This window comes from Accipiter gentilis, chromosome 11, assembly GCF_929443795.1.
Source record: "Accipiter gentilis chromosome 11, bAccGen1.1, whole genome shotgun sequence".
In the NCBI taxonomy this organism is placed as follows: Eukaryota; Metazoa; Chordata; class Aves; order Accipitriformes; family Accipitridae; genus Astur; species Astur gentilis.
This window is the reverse complement of record NC_064890.1, coordinates 15052113-15073771: the sequence shown is the minus strand read 5'-3', so window position 1 is coordinate 15073771 and position 21659 is coordinate 15052113. Positions and strand designations below refer to the sequence as shown.

Here is a 21659-nt window from a genome sequence, read left to right as displayed (position 1 = left end):
CAAATACTAGACACAGTTTGGAGGCGTGGGTGATGAGAAGAATTGCAGAGCTCAGAGGGAGAGGAGGAGGACTGAAAGGAACATAAAATCCTACAGATATTATAAGCTCAGCAAGCCATGTGTTGGAAGTAACTAACCCATAAGTAAAATTGCAAGTATGTTTTTTCTAGAGTTTAATACTAGCTTTTGCTTTAGTACACAGAAAAGAACATCTATTTCCAAATTTACTTTTTCATTTGGGGGCAAAATGTAGAATTTTTCTATTACATTGAAAACAAAGTGTAGAAAATATTCCACAGTTTTGATCCCCAATTCATTGAATGATTCTTCTCTTACCTAACTACAAAATTACTATAGAGACTCCTCATTCCTTTCACCTAATATTTTGTAAACCTCAGTTGAGCTTGTTACCTTTTTATGGTATTGAATACCCTATATTCACCTTCCTTTAAGGGTGTACCTACGCCCTACTGATTTTATATACAGTCGCGTAGCTAAAGCCACATAAAAAATGCTGAAGTCGAAAGTGGGGTACTTAATAGCAATATCAACAGCTAGGGAATATAATATTCTTAGAAAATTGGGGTTGTCCAGCCCCTTACACTTTAATTCTTTTCCGTGTTATATAAGTGTTACTGCTTTCTTCATGCGAGTCCTTTCTCAAACTCAGGGGGAAAAAAGGCCCGAAGCAGCTCTGCCACTAGGGCTATCTTAATTCAGATTCACAATTAGTTATGAAATTTCAGTATTTTAATGAGAAAATTATACTTCTGCTTTTTTGTTATGTAAGTTTTAAAGGTACTAAAGCATTTGAGGCAGAAACACTGGAATTCTGTCTTCTGCCACAGACTTTGGTTTTTTGCCCTTAAAATATGCTATAGAGATTTTATACTCCTCCAACAACTGAATTCAACAATTGTATGTCAGTGTCGTTATTGTATAGTCGTGTAAAAAATAGAGATCAGTCTCTGAAGCTCACCCTAAAAATTCATAGGTTCAAAACCCCTCAGGATCTGCTTTCATTCCAGTGTGGTTGAGAAAAATGGGTCAGAGCACTGTGAGTGCTGATCCTCTGTTGGATGGAAAACAGCTCTGAAGTAGGGATTGACTTGAAGACCTTAACAGCTCTTTCTGCAGAAGACCTGTAACAAAGATTAACTGCCAGGGCAATGTTGCTGATGTGGAACTGCAAAGTCCCAATTAACTTACTTAGGCTGTCTTTGGAAATTATTTTTTGATTCTCTCCAATCCCTAAAGCAGCCATGAACTGTAAAGTACCAAAGTGTTTTAAGGCCATTGTAGTCCCACTTGCTTTCTTAGGTTTGGATTCCTTGTTGTACCTAGGTGTGGTTCAGAAAATGGCCTTCTAGGTTACCTTGCTCTTGTTTCTCATTTAATTCACTTTATTCTGTAATGTTTCCTGGTGCGTGTGTTTTCAAAAGGGTTGTCTGCTGGAGCAGGAGGTGGAGGTGTTGTTCACTTTCAGCCAAAATACAGCTCAGATACCCTGTTAGCCATGTTGTCCAAGGCTCTCAAAGGAGAGCAAGGCGACTTCTTTGTCATGTTGCTTTGCTTGTACAAGTCCAAAGTCATTAAGTACATTTTTGGAAATAGTACTATGCAAAATGAATGGTCCAGCAGTATTGCCATGACTTTTTTTCTTGGCAAGTTTCCATCCTTCCATACTTGGCCCAGTGTGACAGTACCAAGCACATGTGAAGTGGTATCCTACCGGCTGACTGTATTGACCGCATACAGTATTTCTCATTTCCTCCTTTTTTAAAACTGAAGAAAAAGAAGTTTGTCAATTAAGGGGTAGCTATATGTTAAGTCACCTAAATTTGAGGTTGTGTTCAGGTTAGGTAAGTAATTGCTCTGATCATATTCACCTGTCAGAAATACTACATTTGTAAATGGGTAAGGTGCCACTGCTTTGCAGTGGGAGCCGTGTTACATAATTACAGATCCTGTCCTTCATTCTGATTATCTGATCATGATTTTGACTTTGGGTGAGCTTTCTTGTCTCACTTTCTCTACTGAATGATAAAGCACATATTGCAAAAGTGTGTGCCTAATATGAATGATGTGAATTAATGTGAATGCAAAGTATGGTAAGGTAGTATCAAAACAAAGATGAGATGTTACACTTTTAAAACCTTTGCTCACAACTGCGTCACTGAGCTAGTTCTCTGAACCGGCACTGAAAGAGGTTAAAAAATATTTTGACCTCGTTTGGATGGAATTGTGTGCAAATACATCTTGTAGATCTGTGTGTACCCATGACCTTCAAATCAGAGATTTCTGACCAGTATTCTCACAGAGACCGATGCAGATGTGCTCTTCACTCCTCTGCTGCTTCAAAGTCACGGTCACGTTCTTCATCTCAATGGGCATACACAACATGGCTGCCAAACTCTCCTAAAACGGCTTGCTCACAAGTAGTCCAGAACACTCTGCTTGGTAGTAAACAGCACACATGAAGACTGCTTAGCTTGCAAAGTAGAAGATATTCTTCATGTGTTATGTATCCACTGCTGTGTCAGATATTCTAGATCATGTCTCCACTAAAAAAATGACAATAAAACCAGGCCTTTCTCTGAATTAATTTAGGGTCCATAGGGTTTCCATGTCTGAGGTTTGTGTGTACATAAAATGCATCAATCTTTTCACATCTCTTGGATTTTATGAAGGACCACTTGGAATATTTGGGACCAGGATTCACCTGGGATCTTCGTCTTGTGCTTTATGGATCTCCATTTGAGCCTAAGATTTTTCACTGCCTTTTGCTTGCTAATGAAATAATCTTGCTCACTGGGAACAGCATTGCCTGTGAGAGTAGCAGAGCTGCTAGTTCTTGTATTGGCTTGTATTTATGGCATAAAGTATTGTCAAGCACAGAGGTTGTGTTTTATCATAACAGCAGCAGACTGTCTTTTTTCATCATACCATTTGCTCGTCAATTTTACTTAGTCTTTAGTAATGAGGATGGAGATGATGATGATGACGGTTTTAAACAAAAGTCTCTGATAACTGTGCCCTGAGCATGCAAAGCATCTGTGTTCATGTGTGCGCAGCAACTTTCAGAATACCCTTTACGAATCTGTCTTTTAGGACATGGTATGTTGTGTCTACATGGAGTGCTCTCCTCACCTGGGCTCTGCTAATATGGGTTGGCTTCATCTAGCCATCAACTCCATGGTTTTGATGCAGCTTTCAGTAAATAATAGCCCTGTTTTATTTGTATTGTCTTTACTATGGGAGTAGCCAGAAATTCTGGTCAGGGTTAATTGTGCTGGAAGTGTACATAAACAGAGCCATGTAAGGACTCTACCCAAATAGCAAAAGAAGGAGAAATAACTCAGTGCTAATAACCTTACAATTCTGTTTGTTTTGATGTTATCTCAGTGAATAAGCAGCTTTGTAAGCCAGCAGCCTGTGAGTTGAATCTTCTAATTTTAGATGATTTGGCATGGCCCAGTTCTTGTGCCCCAACCTCTTTGAATCAGATTTTAAGGATGAGAGTGAGTATCCTCAGGCCAGTACCAGTCCTTTGCTCAGGTGATGCGAGTCTCAGAGTCTTGAAGAAAAAGAAAAAAAAAGAAAAAAAAAGGCGGGGGGGGAAGGGGGTGAGAAGATAATGCATATCTTTGCAGGCTTATAATCGGTGCACACACGATGTGCTGTGAAGCTAATGAAAGAATTTAGATGTCAGTGGGCTTTTCCAGAGTATGACAAAGTTGTTTGCTTGTTCTGTGCTCAGCAAAGAATACAACAAAGTGTAACTTAAATTTTTTTTCCCCAGACTTTGGTGACCTAGGTCTGACTGGTTGTTGCTATCATTTGCTGGACATTTATAAGTTTTGCTAAGGAAATTGCACGGCACCCTTTATTTTTCTTTTAACAGTGTGACCTATTTAAGTGGGATACTCAGCTGCTCTCATGGAAAGCTAGACACTGGGAATCTCTCCACATTTATTAAATTCTAGAAAGTTCTATGTTCCCTTGCAGTACTAACCCTATTTTAATTCTGCCAACAGGGAGGTGCATCTGTCCTTTTCACCCCCAAAAAAGAAACAGATTTGGAGCCAGCAGTGCTTCTGACAGGATTGAAACCACCCTTGATCAATCAGTTTTATCAGGCTGAATTTCAACATTTGCAGTATTGAGAGGGTTGCTTTCTGTGGAGCAGAAACTGAACAGGCACTGCATGGTTTAGCATTTCCTAAATCTCAAAAACCATGGAACACAGTACTCCACTGCTGCTGCCAAGAAATCCTGGCAAGATAAGGGCATTAGTACTGGCAGAGGGCATCCCTTTGTATTGCTCCTGGAAATGACTGCAAGCATCATGATTCCACTGCTTTTCCTTGTTTATGCTCTTTGGATTGGAGGCAGGAAAAGCACCTGAAATGATGAATCTCATCATCTGACTTGTGTTGTTCATTATGTACAGTCTTGTTTGAGCTGCAGGGAGGAAATGGCTATGTCACAAGCTAGGACATTAACAAGACTATGTTTCTAACACTTATCCGAGGTGACTTTTGTTGCGAGTTGTGATTCCTGAAATACCTTCTTTTTATAATAAGAACTAGCAAATAGATCATAGCTGTAGATCAGCAGGAAGTCAGAGAAGGAGAAAATTGCAGTTGGTGGTTTATCTACCCAAAGAGAATATAAATGATGAAAGAAAATACTAACAGGGTGAGAAGGAAGGCGGGCAGGCAAACAGCTTTCAAAATGAGGGAGATGCTACTACAAGGCAAGCAAGCTTACAGGGGTGCTTTTTATTATGAGCATTTCTATTCATGTGAGAGAACTCTGAGGGACAGAATGAAGAATGAGCAGAATATAGTAACTTATGATGTTAAAATTAAGCTTACATGTAAGTGCTTGTAGTTCAGCCCCCAGTTTACTTCTTTGTATGATGTTCTCTAACATGGGGTGGAGAGGTAACTGTCCTTAACTACTCTTCCTGTGTTGTAAGCAGGGAAGAAATGATCATGTCTCCATGGGATAATGAGTATCATTATGCTAGTATGTGCGAGTGGCAAACACCAAAGGTGTGGTGACAAGCCTTAGTCTGCACAGAAGCAGTATTTTGAGGAAAAATGGAAAATCAAAAACCTGATTGAGAGAAGAGAAAAAACTTCAAGTCACCATGCACATATTTTTCAGTAGGCAGATACAGTACAAAATGCTGTTATTAATCACTGTACACCCTTTTTGAAGGTGGTGGGTGGACAACCTGAAACATTCAAAAGAAAATTATTTTCCTAAGAAAATGACTTTCTAAAGCAACCGCTCAGCATGTGCGTGATTCTGAGATCAGAGTACAGCAAATAGTAGAAACCCGTTTCCTTTTCAAGCATCCCATGCATGTCAATGTTTTGTATATCTGGCCTTTCTTACCAAGCACTAACCATGCAAAATGCCTTTTACAGTCTCCATTGCCTGGCTCTTCAGAGGGAGATGACCATGGGAGAACAAACTGTCAGCTGGCGTGTGTATCTCAAAAAGGTTTTTGCTCTTCTTTCCATGCTCCCACTTACCTGTGGAACAGTGTTCTTAAAACTAAGCCTATTTTTAAAGCAGTTACAATCTTCTCATTCACAGCTCTTAATTTCAGCTGGGGGGGAGAAATTCTGGCCAAGAGCCGGATCTCATCTGTCAGAATAATAATTCTGGCCTATAGCTTGTTGTCCTTTTTCAGCTGGGGCTTCATAAGAGGAATTCAGGGAGGCTGATGCAGTCCAACTGAATTGTTCTTCCAGTCCTCTCCCAGACAGCTTTCCCTAGGCATGCATCCATTTTCAGTCACCAGATTGAGTACACAGCTGTCACACAGTGAAAATGGAGCTGTTTCCAATTGTGTGATTAGACATGGATCCATAATACACGATAGTGATTCCAACAGTTCAGTATTGTGGTAGGTTTGTATACAATTGCGTGGTAGGTTCATATAGAGTTGCATGGCAGAAAAGGAATCATAGCTTCTCCAAAGCCTACAAAAGCAGCAGTGTGACCATTTATATGAAAGGTTCTCAATCTGCAGATGGAGAAAAGCAGTCTGGAGTGTTTTTCTGTGATAACCTTAGGAAAGCGATAAGTAGCAATTGCCAGTACAGTCAGTAAGGAGGGATGATTGCCTTGGGCTTTTGTGCCATATGTTGAGTGTGCTGCATCTCATTTGTTATCTCCATATAATAATCAAAATGCTGATTTCTGATGAGGTAAATGTCAACATTAAGTAAAAAAGAGCATGGTATTTCAAGGTCGGGAGTTTCTGTCAAGAAACTAGTTTTTATAAATGAATACTTTAAAAGGGAAAGTAAGTATGATTAATCTGTATTTGTAGCATCATAGAAATAATAGCCAAGTTTAGGTTGAAAGAGATCTCTAGTAGTCCTCCTCCTGCTTGAACCAGGGTTAATGTCAAGGTTAGATGAAGTTACTCAGAGCCTCATCCAATTGAGGTGTACATATCTATCAGGATGGCATTTCCACAGCCTTTCTGAGCAGCCTGTCCCAGTGCTCAGCCAATCTTGCTGAAGAATTTTTTTCCTTGTATCTGGAATTTCCCATCTTGCTGCTCTTGTCTGTTCTCTGTTGTCCTTTTATTGAGAAGAGTGTATCTCGGCGTTCTCTGTTACTGCCTTTCAGGCAGTGGAGCACAGCAATTAAATCCCCCCTTCTCTTCCCCTTCTCCAACCTGAACCACCACAGCCCCACCAGCCTTTCCTCCTGCATCCTCTGCTCAGCTTCCTAATATCTTAGAGGTCTTTCCTGGTCTTTCTTCAGTTTGGCAGGGTGTCTCGTACTGGTGGCCCCAAAGTGGTCACAGGTCTGCAGATGCAGATGTGGTTGCTGAGGAGAGGGGAAGTCACGTTCCACCGAGGGCTGGTAACATGCTTGTTATGTACAGCCCAGTACGTGGTTAGCCTGCATTACCATGAGAGTGCACTGCTGACCTGTGTTCAACTTGCTGGCCGTCAGGGTCTCCACCTGCTGATTTTATGACAGTGTCAGCAACTTAGGAATTGGACGCTGGCTGGTTTTGTGTACCTACAGTTGGGTGTAAAGTGTCGATAAGTATCGAAAAGTGCTCAGGAAGTCCAAAAGCAGCATTGCCAAAACTAGTTCTGAGTACTAGCAGCAGAGACCTCCTCTTTTGGTGGCACTGACTCAGTAACGGGACTGCACGTGCTTCTGGTGCACCATAACTTTGGGCATCGGTTGAAGGAGCAGAAGAACTCTGATACAATCCAGAGGTGTCATTGTCCTTCTTATGGCTATTTATGTGCTTACTACTGTAATTTTAACGCTGATTCTTTTACTTTATGGTAAAAACCTAGGTCAAGGATTTATTCTTTTATAAATAAGGCCCAATTAATTTCATTTATCTTGCACTATGTAGCCAGTCCGTCCTACAGATGTCTAGGAACCTATTACCAGGTTGCTACAGATGAACCTGTGAGACATTGTCCTGCATGAATGCTAAGAAGTATTATTAGAGATATTTACTGCAGCAACCAAAAGGCAAGGCTGTCTCTGGGCTGTCCCTGTGTGCATCTGAGTCGGTGCAGAATCCTTTAAGGAGAGTCAGGAAATCAAATGTCCAAGATGCTGCGGCTCCAGCCCATGCTGGGCATGGAGTCAAAGCTACACAAAAAGGAAAAAAGAAGCAGCAGCACAATTTTGAAAAGCTTGGTTTCTCTTGAGCAAAAGGGTGGTGTGAGTACCCAAATCTGTGAGAGCTTGCAGCTCTTATTTTATACAAACTGATCTAAAATTCACTGTATCACAGTGGTATGCTTACTTCTTGTGCTTCTCTATGAACGGTTTTACAGTTTTTTGAATTTAATCTTCTTAGTCCCACGCAGACATATCGAGCTATTAATACTTCATTTTTTGGGACAGAAGCTATATTCTTTTGGAGTCTATCTTTGTGACTAAATTCAACTACATTTCCATTGTTCTCCAGAAATCTGTGTTAAATAGCACTGAGTTTCTTGATGTCCTCAGAAATCAGCCCCATCAGTGTGTGTTCTCCTAGGAAAGCTGGTCCAGCTCTTCCAGTGAATATGTTCCCATGAGATAGAGGGGACACTTGGGGCTTCTCAGTCTCATCTCAACAGAATAACAATATTCTCCATGTTGTGTTTAGAGATCTCTACCAGTGATCTCTTCTAGCTAGTCTAAAAATTTCTTCAGTTTAAATACCTGGTAATTTATGAAGTCCTTCAGATTTTTTTAAGCTGTAAAATGAAAACCCTCAATCTTGAGCTAAGAGTAGAATAAGAAAAAAAGTGAATGACTGTTTATTAGTGCTAGTGACTTTAGAAATTAAAGGCCCGTTCATAGGATCAACAGAAACGTCAACAAGGGGCATTCTTGGTTTCTTGGCTGTTGTGTGATTGCAATGAATTATTTTGGCTGTAGCCCACTTGGATGACACTGCAGTTCACAGCTTGAAAAAGCCAAGTGCCCATAAATAGGCTAAATTTACAGGTGATTTAACAACTCCAGGTTACAAATTGGAACAGAAAAGTGTCTATTTTCAGGAGACAGATATTTTGTAGTAAGTGTTCTAATGGAGCGAAATCCCATCCTAGAACAATGCCAGGAAGTCTGCCTGATTTTTGGAATGATTTCTTGGATCAGATGTTTCCCATGGTCTTGGAGATAGAAAATAGTTTGATGCTTAAACTACCTGGAAAGAATGAGATTCCTGCGGCTGCTGGGGTAATTTGTGATCCAGAGCAGAAAGAGAATAGTTTAACAAATTAGGCTAGATGAATCCATGTTTGTACACACGTATGGGCTCTCCTAGTTATTTCAGTGCTTTGCGGCTTTTAATATGCATTACACCCATAAAGAGACACTCAGCTTTGTCCTGACCTAACACAGGGTTAGCATCCCATTGAGGCCTTGCAATGGCCTGAAAGGATCAGTCATCATGGTGGCTGCTCTGGATTCCTTCATCAATGTCAGTCTCGGTATTTTACCCCGTGATTGCAGTATTTACTTTCTTGACTTCTGATTCAACAAAAATACCTTTTTAGAAACTGTTCTAGATTTAGAGTCATCAAGGATGCTCTACCTGTTTGCTAATTTCAAGTGATTAATTATAGTTACAAATGGATTTTATTTCTGATTCAGACTTCTTTATTTTGGTCCCCAACATGCACTCTGACATAATTGGCCTTCAGATACAAGCGTAGCTCTTTATTACATATTTAGAAATACCTCTTTCTCAGCTTCATTAACTTATACATATTTAACATGATCAAGAGACAACACATTAGTATGTAAAAACATGTTTAATGTCAGCTTACACTGATGCTCCCTTCACGCCCCCGTGCAGCCAGTCTGTTCAGAATCGCTTCCTTCGCAGCATGACCCAAATATTCCCTTGTCAGCGGGTGGAGCCCTAGGGGTTGCTGGGCAGGGACCGCAGTTCCACAGTCCTTGTCCATCTCCTTTGTTCGTCCTGGCTGAGCAGGCAGAAATTCCTGGGTTTTGGGTGTGCTGCCTGTTGCCAAACCTCCAGCCTCTCGTACTGACGGGGTGTCCTGGGGGCTGAACGTGGGGCTCTCTCCAGAGCCTGGGTTTATGGTGGTGTTGCAGTGCAGGAATGATGGTCCCCAGGTAAGTGGCCTCTCCTCAGTCTCGGATCCAGTTGTAGGCCGTGAGCTTTGAATGGTAATTTGCTCTTGGTTCTGAGATAGTTGTGATGTTTTGCTGACATCTTAAGATTAAAAACATTATTTCTGAAATACCTATAAATATGTCTGTTATGTTATAGGCTTTTGAGCTAGCGACTGGAGATTATTTGTTTGAACCACACTCTGGGGAAGACTATTCCAGGGATGAAGGTATGAATCTTTTGAGATACATGAGGTTTTGTATATTTTTGCACTCCTTTTAAATTCCCAGTGAGCGTACAGTGGGGTTAAGTTTTGTATTTGAGTGAACTGTTCGTACACATTGTTTTCAGAATACAAATATGATTTTTTTCTTTTTAGTTTTAAGTTCCATCACTAGCAATGGGTGGGCAAAAACTCCCTTCTGCAGATACTCATCTACTTAACAACTGCCTGAAGGAATTAAACTGCCCTTCTTGTAAGATTGCATATGTGTGGAAACCTGGTTGAGAATAACAACATTTTAGTTTAGAAAAGAAATGACAGATTTGAACTTTACAGTATTTTCTCTTTATAAGAGTGACACTGGAATAATGTTTACATTATGTATTTTTATTTGAATTAGGCAATTACTAATTTTTTTTAAAATCAGAATTAACTCCTGCTTCCATCTATATACCTGTCCATTTTCATGCTTGTTTGCTTGTAAATGCTCTTTGCAGTGGTAATGTGGGCATCATTCATTGTTCCTAAATGCTACTAATGATGCCAGAGCTCTGCTGATCCTGGAAACCTCTGCATGGATTTGCTGCAAACATTGTTGATTTGAAACTATTTCTGATTTTTTACTAATTCCAGTTTCTTTCCTCTTCTTTTTTATCCCATCCTTTCCCTGCCCCTTCCACTCCCGTATCCTTTTTTTCTCTCCCTCATAGACCACATAGCACACATCATAGAGCTGCTAGGCAATATCCCAAGGCACTTTGCTCTATCTGGAAAATATTCTCGGGAATTCTTCAATCGCAGAGGTAGTACCTCTTCTTTTTGAAAGGTGCCGTGATGCAGACAGAAGTGGAATTGCTGTTGCTGGTAGTAGCATGTCCCACTGAGGAGCATTTACTGAAATCACACAACAAAAATTTCTTTTTGAAAAACAAAATACACAGGAATCTGTGGCAATTTTTTCTTTTTTTTAAGCTAAATGTTCTGAAAAATAACATTTTAAATTACATAGCAAAACTTGTTTGTAGCAGCTGATACTCAAATGTTTTGAGAAGGAAGTTTTGCTGAAAGTATCTTTCCAAATTAGCCACTGAGCAGTGTGCACGTGTCTTTTTTGCCAGGATCGATCTATTTCTGTCTGTACCGGGCCAGTGTTAGTGTGTGCATGCAATGTACTGATTAAACTGTTGTATGTTTCTGTTTTGCTGGCAATGTTCTCCAATGCAGACCACATAGCATTGATCATTGAACTGCTGGGAAAAATCCCTCGAAAATACGCTATGTTGGGGAAATATTCCAAGGAGTTTTTCACCAAAAAAGGTAACGGTATTTATGCAACACTAATTTAAAGCATAATGCTATCCAAAAGGAGAATATGTTCATTTATGGGTACTGAAGAAATACATCCATTTAAATGGAGAGTTCTTACTAAAGAAGAATTTTGGTGTAAACTTGACTTTCTGAGAAAAGCCGCAATTTGCAGTATTCATTTCAATATTTCATCTAAAATTCATTTTGGGATGTACTCAACAAAGTGTGGATGTTAACAAATGTCTGAGTGAATCTGTTGTCCAATGTTCATGTAAATGTATGGAATCAAGTGATGCATAGCTTGTAATGTGATGGAAATCATCTGTCAGCTGCTTTTGATCCTATATAGTGGTCCACAAATGCTACTGATAAGGAATAACTGGAGTGGGAAGGGAATACCTGGGCAATAGATACACAGCTGCGTGCAGTCAGTCCTCACACTCGTAACCTCACTGAAGAGAGAGCGTGCAGAAAAGATCGCTCTGTGACAGAGCAGTGGAGAAAGCTGCTCTGCTGTGCACTGTGCTGTCTCACTTCAAACGCTCTGAATTACCGTAATGCCCGAGTGCCACTGCCATAGACGATGACTTAGCTGTGTTTGGTGTTGTTCAGAAGTGCAACCCCTCTAAAAATAAAAGCCTTGTCAATTGCTGTAAGAAAGTAATTAATCTGAGCAAATGCGCTGGGCCTTACAGTACTTTGTCTTTGCTCAGGCTGCTCTTTAAGACAGGCTTTTGACACGTGAGGGAATGCGGTCATGCTTCAAGTGTCTTTTGTCCCCTCAGTGTATGAGACAGCACCGTGTTGTATCGAGGGACAGGGTATGTCAGGAGCGTCCCATTACGTGGTGGGGGATCATCTGGGGCCATCGACCGCAGCCGGCAAGCGGGCTTTCCTGCTGAACAGCGCCGCGGCTTCCCCCTTGCCCGTGACTCCACATGCCTGAGCGCACAGCTTGTCGGCAGGGCCAGCGCCGGCCAGCCGACCAGCTGCATTGGGCACGTGGGGTGCCGGGGGGGCTGAGGCGGCGGCGCTGTGCTGTAGGAGGTTGGGGTCATGAGGCAGGAGACAATCCAGCGATTCATCCCCCTTTGCATGAGAGGCGCCTGTTCTGTGCGTGGATATTTCTGGTATGGCAGGGACCTCTGCATGCCTTCGTTGCCTCCAGGAGGATGTAACGGCGTCAAACGCGGTGCGAAGAAGGGCGACAGTGATGGTCAAGGAGATAGAGCAGATGCCATTTGGGGGAGTCTAAAACGCCTGGGGCTTTTTGGTGTGGAGGGGAGAAGGGTGCTGGAGGAATAATAAAGGTTTACAAAATTGGGAAGTCAGTGGATAAGCGGAAAACAGCTGCTGTTTTCAGCACCCGCCATATGAGAGCTGGGGGACACCCAGTGAAACTTGGAGGGGGTGGCTTTAAAACAAGTGCTTTCCTACAACAGCAGGCAGTGAGCTTCAGGAGACTGCTGCCATGGGGCTCGTAGAGAGGCTGTATCAGCAGGCTCAAAAGCAGTCTCGTGTTAACTGAGATGAACAAACTGAGGGCTGACACATCGTAAATATACAAAGCAGTAAAAGGCTGGGCAGGAGGTACCCTCCGGCACCCCCCAACAGGGATTGCAGCTGCTGGAGTGAGCGCAGGGCCCACAGAAGGGCTCCTCTGCCCGCCTCCCCTACCCCTTCCTGGGGCCACTGTCAAGAGGCAGGTACTGAATTACAGAGACCCCTCAGCCAGACCCCCCCTTAAAGCATATCTCATGTTCCTAATTTTCACTTTACACCAGATGGGATGGCATTTTCTAGTGATGTCATAGAACCTTAAAATGACCTAACAGTTTTACAATAACCACAGTGTTTGTGGCACAGAGAAGAGGGCACTTTGTAAAATTCCCATGAAGTGAGAGTTTCACGTGCTTCCATGAGCATCTTCCACTGCAAAGTGTCACTGTTGTCCTCTAGGGCCTGAACTTCAGTGACATTCCTCAGAGGCACCATCTGCTGTGGCTCTGGGTGGGATTTAAGCACTTTAAAAGACTTGGTTCACCCACCACACAAAATGTTAAGCGCACACTTGCTGTGGAAGTTTAAGTAGACTGGATCCCACCTGTTCTACTCAAAACAGAAAATCTCAAGTGCAAGACAAGGGAGTAATAGCCCAAGCTGTGTTTTCAGATCATACCAGTTACTCTGGTATGCAAGTCAGGAAAACTGGATTGTTTTGTGGAGGAAAAATGGAGGTGGTGAGTTTCCTGCTCACTTATTTGAGATATTTTTTTTTTCATTGAATTGGACACCAGATACCTTTTTCCTGGCCACCCCAGTACTGTCAGCCTCTCTGGAGCCCCCAGGAGGTATTTGCATTTGATGGGCTGGCAGGAAATGGATAGGCTAAATAGTTGGCCAGCAAGCTGCTGCATTTTGTACTCATCTGCTTGTGGCCTGAGCACCTGAGATCAGAAGCCATGTAGTACAGGCCTGAGGCTCTTCTGAAAATTTCACGCTGTGGTGTAAAGGAGGGCTTAGAAATCTGACTGGAGGCTTCTATTTTGAAAACATCAGCCTTGGGTGAAAATCAAGAAATCACTGTTTGGGTGTTGCTCCTGTCCATAAGCAAGTTCAACATCGGAGAGAAGCTTTAAACATTTGAATTGTTCCACTGAAGTCACAGGCACAAAAGGAAAGGTGTTGTCAGCTAACGAGTTTACAGGTATGTGTTCCTTCTTAGTAATTGCCTGAAGCAGTTTGTGACATTCAAATAGGAGGGTGCATTTTAAAAACAGAAAAGAATTTATAAGTTACTTAGTCACTATAACACACATGCTCACATACTTTTTTATATGGTCTCATCTTGATTGAGCCCAGTAATAACTCCACTGAGTCCTTTTCTCCAGTGCCTTCATGAAAGCTATTTTGCCTGTAAAAATGATTAATATGTATTAGCACTAAAACTTAAAACCCTTTTGTTTTTTTCTAGACCGTGGTCCCTTTTATTTTTCTTCCGGTATTGGCTAGCCCTGTTTACTCGTGAGCTAAACCTGTGCAAGATGCTGGCTAAGTACTGGCTTTGCCTGTTGGAAGTTGTAATAAGGAAAAGCACTGCTGCTTATTTACCATCCTGGAAGGAAGGAGAGGGCTCTCCTCCACCTCCCTCGCTTCCATGTACTGTACCGTGGGGCCTCACCAGTAGTTTTTATATTAGTTCTTGGGAGCATGTCCTCAAAATACGTAGTAGCAGATTATATCCCACTGCTGCTTCCCCAGTCCTTCACATCATCTCTTTCTTACTGTTCAATAATCCATCCTCCTCTTCCCTGGTGACACATCTTAAATCTGTCTCTGACAAATTTCATAGACTAGCTCTGTTTTTTTATATTACAGTCAGCAGAGAAAGCTTTAAATAGCATCTTTCCCCTGCCACAGGTCCTTCAGAAATTTCTTCCTTCTGACTCAACATTCCATTTTTCAGAGGGTCTGTTACTGCCTCCGCTTTGGCCACAAGGGTTTTGCAGTTCTGACAACTCCCTTGTCCTCTCTGGATATTTCCTGTGTGCTTCACTTTCAAAAATCTAAATAAAGAGCTTCTGTTAGGAAGTTTTCACTTACTATTACATTTTTAGCATTTCTTTGAAAATTCATGTTAACGCCCTGAGTACTGATGCTGTCAAAACGGTGGGCCTGTGCTTTTCATTTCTCCCTTAGTTACAGGTACTGCCTTCCTGTCCTCCAACTATATGGTACAAACCTCATGAACTAGATGAAAATACATGTTGCCGGACACTTCAATTTCCTGTGCTGCTCTCCAGTGTTTTAGGATGGAAATGAGATGGACCCACCACATTAAAATAAATTATTTGAGTTTTTGTCCACCTCAGTTGCCTTTTACTTACCCTACTTTGATACCATGGTCAGTGTTATTGAAAATCGAAGCCCTAGTTTAATTCTTGCCCCTCCCCCCCTTATTTTTACTGTATCCCATCTTCTTGTGGGAAACTTAAGCCCTTAGTGCTAAAAGTTCCTCAGCAGAAAAACACCATAGAAAATATTGTGCTGCACAGGGTGTGCTGGTCTTCGCTTGGGTATTTCAAGTTGAGCTTCCACTTTACAAAATAAGGAGTATTCAGACAGTATGAACTCACCTTCCACAGTGACACCAGGAGACTCGTCTTGCAATGTTACTTTATACAATTTGAGGGAGGAAAGATGCCTAAAACGGTTTAATTTGAATACAAAGGTGAAGACAGTGCTGTATGGAAACACAGACTCTCCCAAAGCTAGTCTAGTTTGGTCAAATTACTATGGCAGTTCTTACAATGAATGCTGTAAACCGGAGAAGAGAAGGACACAGCCTGTTTTTTTTTTTTTTTTGTTTTGTTTTTTTTTTTTTTTTTTGTTGTTAGCCTTTTTTTTTGCCTGCAGTCACTAACAAGTCACTATTTTCTATCACTGTTCGGCAATATTTGAGTTTATGTGTTCTATTAGATAGTTTGCTACCTGTTCTTGTTAGTAGTCACCAATACACACTTTAGGAAACCTTCAAAAGGGTAAGATTTTTCAGCAGTTAAATTTCAGAGTTGCACAAAGATTTTAAAGGGCTGGGAGTAAGCCTGGAAATAAATACACTTCTCCAAGATGTGCTGCTGTCCTTTCATACAGACAGTATGGGCCCAAAGCAGAGCCCTTTTTTGTTTGATTTGTGGGTACTGATGAGACGTGCTTGTACTGTAAATGTGCAGACATAAACCGGCACCCCCTCTGCTTTCATTCGTCTCTGTCTCGGAACTCCTCCTACCCTCTGAGATGGAAGGACAGTGGGCCACCGGTGGGCAGTACGTCTTCAATTCCTATTACCAGCAGGTCTCTTCTTCTTTTGCAAGTGATTGACCGTTTACACACTTGCTCTTTTTGGGTCTTTCTGGTAGCACTTAGCTGCTTTTTCAAGTGTTGCCCCCTGCCTAGAACCTTCCTGTGGCAGTTCTAATCTCTTGCATTCAGATGCCCAGACTCTCAGGGCACTCTGAAGACACGGGTTTGTTCTGCCCTGGAACTCTGTAGCCACAGGGGTGTACAGAAGCTCAGACCTGCACACTGATGTCTGATGGCATTTTATCAGCAGTAGATTACAGCCAGGGACAACAATCAAGTTGCCAAGCCACTTTGCTTAAAAATAGTATGGCCTGCATGCAGCCATACTGGAGGGTGGGTGTAGCGTGCTTGTGAAGCTATGGGTGAGTCATGTTCAGCTTCCAGTATTGAGTGAGAACCCATCACCTTCCTCAGCAGCTCGGGGGACATCGCAGAATCACCACAGGCGCCTCTCGAGCGCTTTTTGTAGCGTCACATGGAGACTGTCTGGCTCAGATACTTGCCTGGGAAGAAGGGAGATGGCAACGGAGGAGGGTGGGAACAGCCAGAAGAGTCTTTTCTTCCCTATCATGCCAGATGACCTGTGGATAGATCTGGATAATATTGCTGGTTTGAATGGCAGAAGGGCTCTCGCCTCCTTCGTTTGTTTTGGTCTGAAACGCGTTGCCAGGTTGGCCGTATGCCCTTTCTTTGATGGAACTCAAATCTTGCAGCTGCTGCTACTGTTTGTGTTGGTGGTTGGTTGAAGCAGATGTCGGCAGCAGCAGGTGCTGCCTTCTCAGGAAGGATTCAGACCAAGCCTCTTGGAGCTGTTGGGAGATGGAGCAGAATCTCCGAGTGCCAAACCTCTGTGCGTGCCTGGGAATGACTCGCTGCTCTGCTGCATTGTAGCAAATGCCACAGTGAGGCACGGACTTGTGTTGCCGCGACCTCCTAGAATTGGAGCGGTTTTTGTAAAATTTGGGTTCGTTGGCTGATAAGAAGGAAAGGCCTGTGGTGTTCTTTGCCCATGGCATGAGCATGCGTGTGAATGAGTGCCTTGGTATGGAGGAGGCAGAATGAAGGCAGCAGGAAAAATCAGAAATTATGCATACAGTGGAGTCCAGGTGTGACATACCGTTTGCTGTAGGTATGATTTCTTGGTTTTGACATCGGACATACTCGTCTCCTTTGAGGACCTCGAGCAAGCTTGCAATGTGCTGCCCTTCCTAAATAATGATTCTCAGCCTGGTCAAGGTGCTGTGAATGCAGAGTGGGAGAAAAACGAAACAGGGATTAGTCGCTAGCAGGGATAACGAGGTATTTTTCTAATGCTAGTAATATTTCTGTTTCCAGGAGAACTCCGACACATTACCAAGCTGAAACCTTGGAGTCTTTTTGATGTGCTTGTGGAGAAGTATGGTTGGCCTCATGAAGATGCTGCACAGTTTACAGATTTCCTGATCCCCATGCTAGAAATGGTCCCAGAGAAACGTGCTTCAGCTGGAGAATGCCTTAGGCATCCGTGGCTGAATTCTTAGCAGAATCTCCCAGCTGTAAAAAAAGCCAGCAACCACTTTCCAATGCATCGGACCTAAATGGTGACTGTCACAAATTCTTTAGCAGGATCACACGTGAGCTGGCTTCAATCCTCAGACCTTTATTTTGCTTGAGGTACTGTTTGACATTTTGCTTTTTGTGCACTGTGTTCTTGGGGAAGGGTAGTCTTTTTGTCTTCGGCTAGTAGTTTACTCACCCACTTTCTTCAGAAAACACTTAACGTGTCTTTAAGCATTGTTTCTTGTGTTGTGTGGCATTCAGATGTCAGATTTTTGAACAAAGGAAACTTCCCCCCATGTGTTTTGGCAAGTTTTGTAACTATTTATGAAAAAAAAAAATATTTTAGCTGATGCATATTATATAATTTACAAGCGTAAGAAATCTATCAAGTCAGAACTGAGTTACGGCGAGGAATTGTACAATTTTATCTTCCGGCAAAGGGACGTCATTCTTGTATTATAGTGTATGTAAATGCACCCTGTAAATGTTTATTGCCATTTAAATATGGGACTGGGGACTCAACTTCAGAGTAAAGCGACTAAGTTTTAGAGAGCTTTATAGCAAACCAATTGCATGTAGTGGACTTTAAACTGCTTTAAGGAATTGTGTAAACTTTCTATTCTGTAGCAGTTCCCGTTCATTGGATTTTAAACAAAGTGGCTCTGGTTTACAGGATTTCATTCCCCAAACGGCACTTTAAAGGAAGGCTAGACTTCTTTCTAATAAAGTATGCATTATCATTTAGCACTCCCTTTTAGAACTTTTGCCTATTTTAAGTGCTTTTAAGAGAAGAAAAATAGCAATTTCCCTTACAATGTGATAGTGAAGACATGGTACCATATGGTGTTGCCTTTTTATAAGCACTGTAAGTTGTACTATACCTTAAGAAAAAAAAAAAAAATTAAAAGTCGAGCATGAGAACCACTCTCTGTGTAGAATTACTGATCTTTTATAATAAAAGTGTGTGCTTGGCATCAGTTAAGGAAGGATATAGCTGCAGATATTTACAGTGCAGTGGGTCAAATAATCCAAGAAGCAAGATCATGCTCATTCCATTCATAGCTTTACATGTTTCTAAAACAAATTGCACTAGCTTTATTCTTTCCCATAACTAGACATACGATTACCTGTTGTAAGTTGCACGCAACAATTACGTGTTTCCTAGGAAAAAAAAAGCTGCATAGGCTGAAGCTTATAGGCAATACAGATTTTAGAATGTACAGTACGGAGGTGTGTTTTGGCCTCTTTTAGAAGTCAGTGGGATGAATGTAAGCTTACTTCTGATCTTCATGTAACTACGGTGCCACTTTTTTCTTGACTTTGTCCATATGAAACTTATTCACATGCCTTTGCAATAACTAGATTGTGAGAAGATAGCCCCATGCTGTAACAATAACCAGTTGTTTGAGGTGCTTGCAGTTGTCTAATTAAAGTGTTTTGTTTTTTCAGACAGTGTGCTGGTCATTGGAATCTTTGCTAGCCATGATTCTAACCGTTTGTTTGCTAGAGGTCTGTGCTGTGGTGGTGGGCAGGGGGGCTGATTTAGCCTGGCCAAAGGGACAGGCAGCTTTCTGTGTTAATTTATAAAGTATGTCACCTGGTGTAAATTGGAGCATCCTGAAGGGTAATGTGGCATGAGAGGCTGTGTGGAAGTGGTTGCTAGGTGAAACATGACAAACCCCCCAAAAAAGAGGATTTCGTGCAAGGTGTTTAACTACTGTAAACAAGCAAGTGATTACCCCATCCCCAATAGGCTGGTGCAGCCACTCCTCCAAATAGAAACTGCAAAGCCACCAGAGCATGACACACATGTAGCGGTCCGGAGAAACTCACCCACCTGCTGAGGCCCTGCCACCAGCTGGGTTTCAGCCTTCACCCTCCAGGCCCTGAGCACCTCAGACGGGAACAGCTTTTCACGGCCCCATGGACGAGGCTGGCGAGAAGGACGATGCCACACTGGACTCCAGAGCAAGAGGTAAAAATTATGTTCGGCTTCACACCTGGCCTAACTAGTCTTAGTGCCTAATTGCTTCAACTAATTGGAAGCTTGTTCCTGAGTACAGAGGAGACCAGCACTTGAACGAAACACTGGTTCAAGTGCAAACCTAGCAAGGTGAGTATCCGTTCAGCGCCCGTTGCTTGGCCGTGGCGATACAAGGGAATGGGGGGAGCCTCGCACGGTACAGGTCCCGTTCTGTGACCCAGAGTCTCAGCTCCTTATGCTGCTCCGAGACCTCATCCCCCTACAGCGTGTGTTTTATGCTCTGTTGTACCTATGTAATGACCTACTTCATAGAGGGATGGAAGGGGGTCAGGAAAACCAGATTTGAACTTTGGGCTGTAGAGGGTGATGCAGGTTTTTTCAAAACTGGTGTCTGAGCAGTCACAGAGCACGGGTTGGGTTTTCTTGCTCTTGTTGATGGCCTAAGCCCATGGTTCCACTCTGTGCTAGTGCAAAACCTAGTGTACTCCATACAAAGCACGTTTTCCATAGCCAGTAGCTGTCTAGGAAAGTACTATTCTAATAAAATCTTTAATTAGAGGCAAATTAGAATTTGAAGTAGTGCCAATTTTTTCTACATGTTAAAAAGAATTACCGCCTTTTCTCAGTGAGTAGGAACAGCTGCTTCCCATCCTCTTCCACATCAGGCTTCCTTGCACACTGCTTTTCTTCTCTGGTTCTGAGGTGGAGCCATGGGGCACAGACAGGCCTGTTCAGGAGCAGAATTTAGAGCAGTCACTACTGAGGTGTAAGTTATGGACTAACTATTGCACCTGGCCAGTGCAACACAGCACTGTTATAACTGCTGCTGCTGTTCAGCAGCAGGAATAAACGACCTCCTTAAAAAAAAAAAAAAAAAACAAAACACTACACACTTGGCAACATTCCATACCCTGTTGTAGCACCACTCACTTGGGCCACCTTTGATGAAGGGGAAGTGCTGCAGGGCAGGGTGGGAAGTGATGAGAAAGGCTGCATTGGAAGTAGTTTAGCTTATTTTTAAATGGTCTGGAAAGTGTGACAAGGCTTTGGTCCCCAGGCCCTGCAGATCTGCTAGAGGGGGAAAAGGGGAATGTGCTGCAGGCTGCAGGTGCGGAGGTGGTCTGTAACAGAGGTCAGAATTAACAGGTCAGGTAACAGCTTTGGCACACAGCAGTGCTGGTATGCTAGTACTGCGTGACTCATCACTACCCCCTTAACCTATCCATAAACTGATGCAAGATCCTGCTGTCCTTGGAGCAATCTTTCCTCACCTCTAGACCCAGCAGGGAAACACCCCCCCTCCTACAGCCAGTTCCACATCTCTGTGCTGCAGCAGGGGAGCTGCAGCTGAAACCTGCAGGGATGTGAACAGCCTCAGGCTGACGGGGGCAGGGTGTTTGTTTTACATGCTTGAGGCCACTTCCCTGAAGACATACCACCCTTTCAGGACAAGTAGTTAAAACTGACATAATTGTGATTTATTAACATGAATTAAAATGCCCAACCAGTGCTGCAAGGTGACAGTATATTAAAAAAAAAATTAAAGATCATATACTGTACTACTTTCACAAAGATCACACTTTTTTTTTTTGCAAAAGAGACTTATTATATACAATACTATATCAAATGAAAGAAGCTTTAAGCAATTTTACAAGCAAAAGAAATACAGTATTTACAGCACTCGTCAGAGACATTAGAAACAGTCTATACATTAAATTACAATTTCTGCAAAGAACTGATGAAACAAAATGCCATGTCCACACCAAAACTATAAAAATTTGTATTGCATTGTTTTCTATCTCTATGCACACAAAGAACTGTTGACAGAAGAAAATGGGGAAAAAAAAAAATTGTTAGTGCCATCACTTAGCCTGTGTACTTACTTAATTACATATGTATAAAAGTAATATAGAAAACATTCACTAAATGAATTTAACTGCAACAATAAAATTTTAAAGATTATGCAGCATCAAACCTACTGCCAGAAAAAACAGCTGGAATGTTCACTTACAAATAAAAAGAAATACCTAATACTGGCTTAACAGCACATTTTCAGGAATTTTAAAAAGCAAAAAAATGGAAAGAATACAATGAAA

General features: G+C 42.1%; 1 protein-coding gene across 5 annotated transcripts in view; it reads left to right on the top strand.

The window, feature by feature from the left end:
* Positions 1-19031, top strand: part of SRPK2 (SRSF protein kinase 2) — a 148413-nt gene extending 129382 nt beyond the window's left edge. For 3 of the 5 annotated variants that reach the window (XM_049814195.1, XM_049814197.1, XM_049814196.1), the window contains 4 exons: positions 9806-9875; positions 10580-10672; positions 11094-11186; positions 17376-19031. In XM_049814195.1, coding sequence (XP_049670152.1) covers positions 9806-9875; positions 10580-10672; positions 11094-11186; positions 17376-17560 — 441 coding nt within the window. In that variant the 3' untranslated portion in view covers positions 17561-19031. The remainder of the gene's footprint in view (positions 1-9805; positions 9876-10579; positions 10673-11093; positions 11187-17375) is intronic. The other 2 variants (XM_049814198.1, XM_049814199.1) reach the window with 2 other exon arrangements.
* Positions 19032-21659: the final 2628 nt, after the last annotated feature.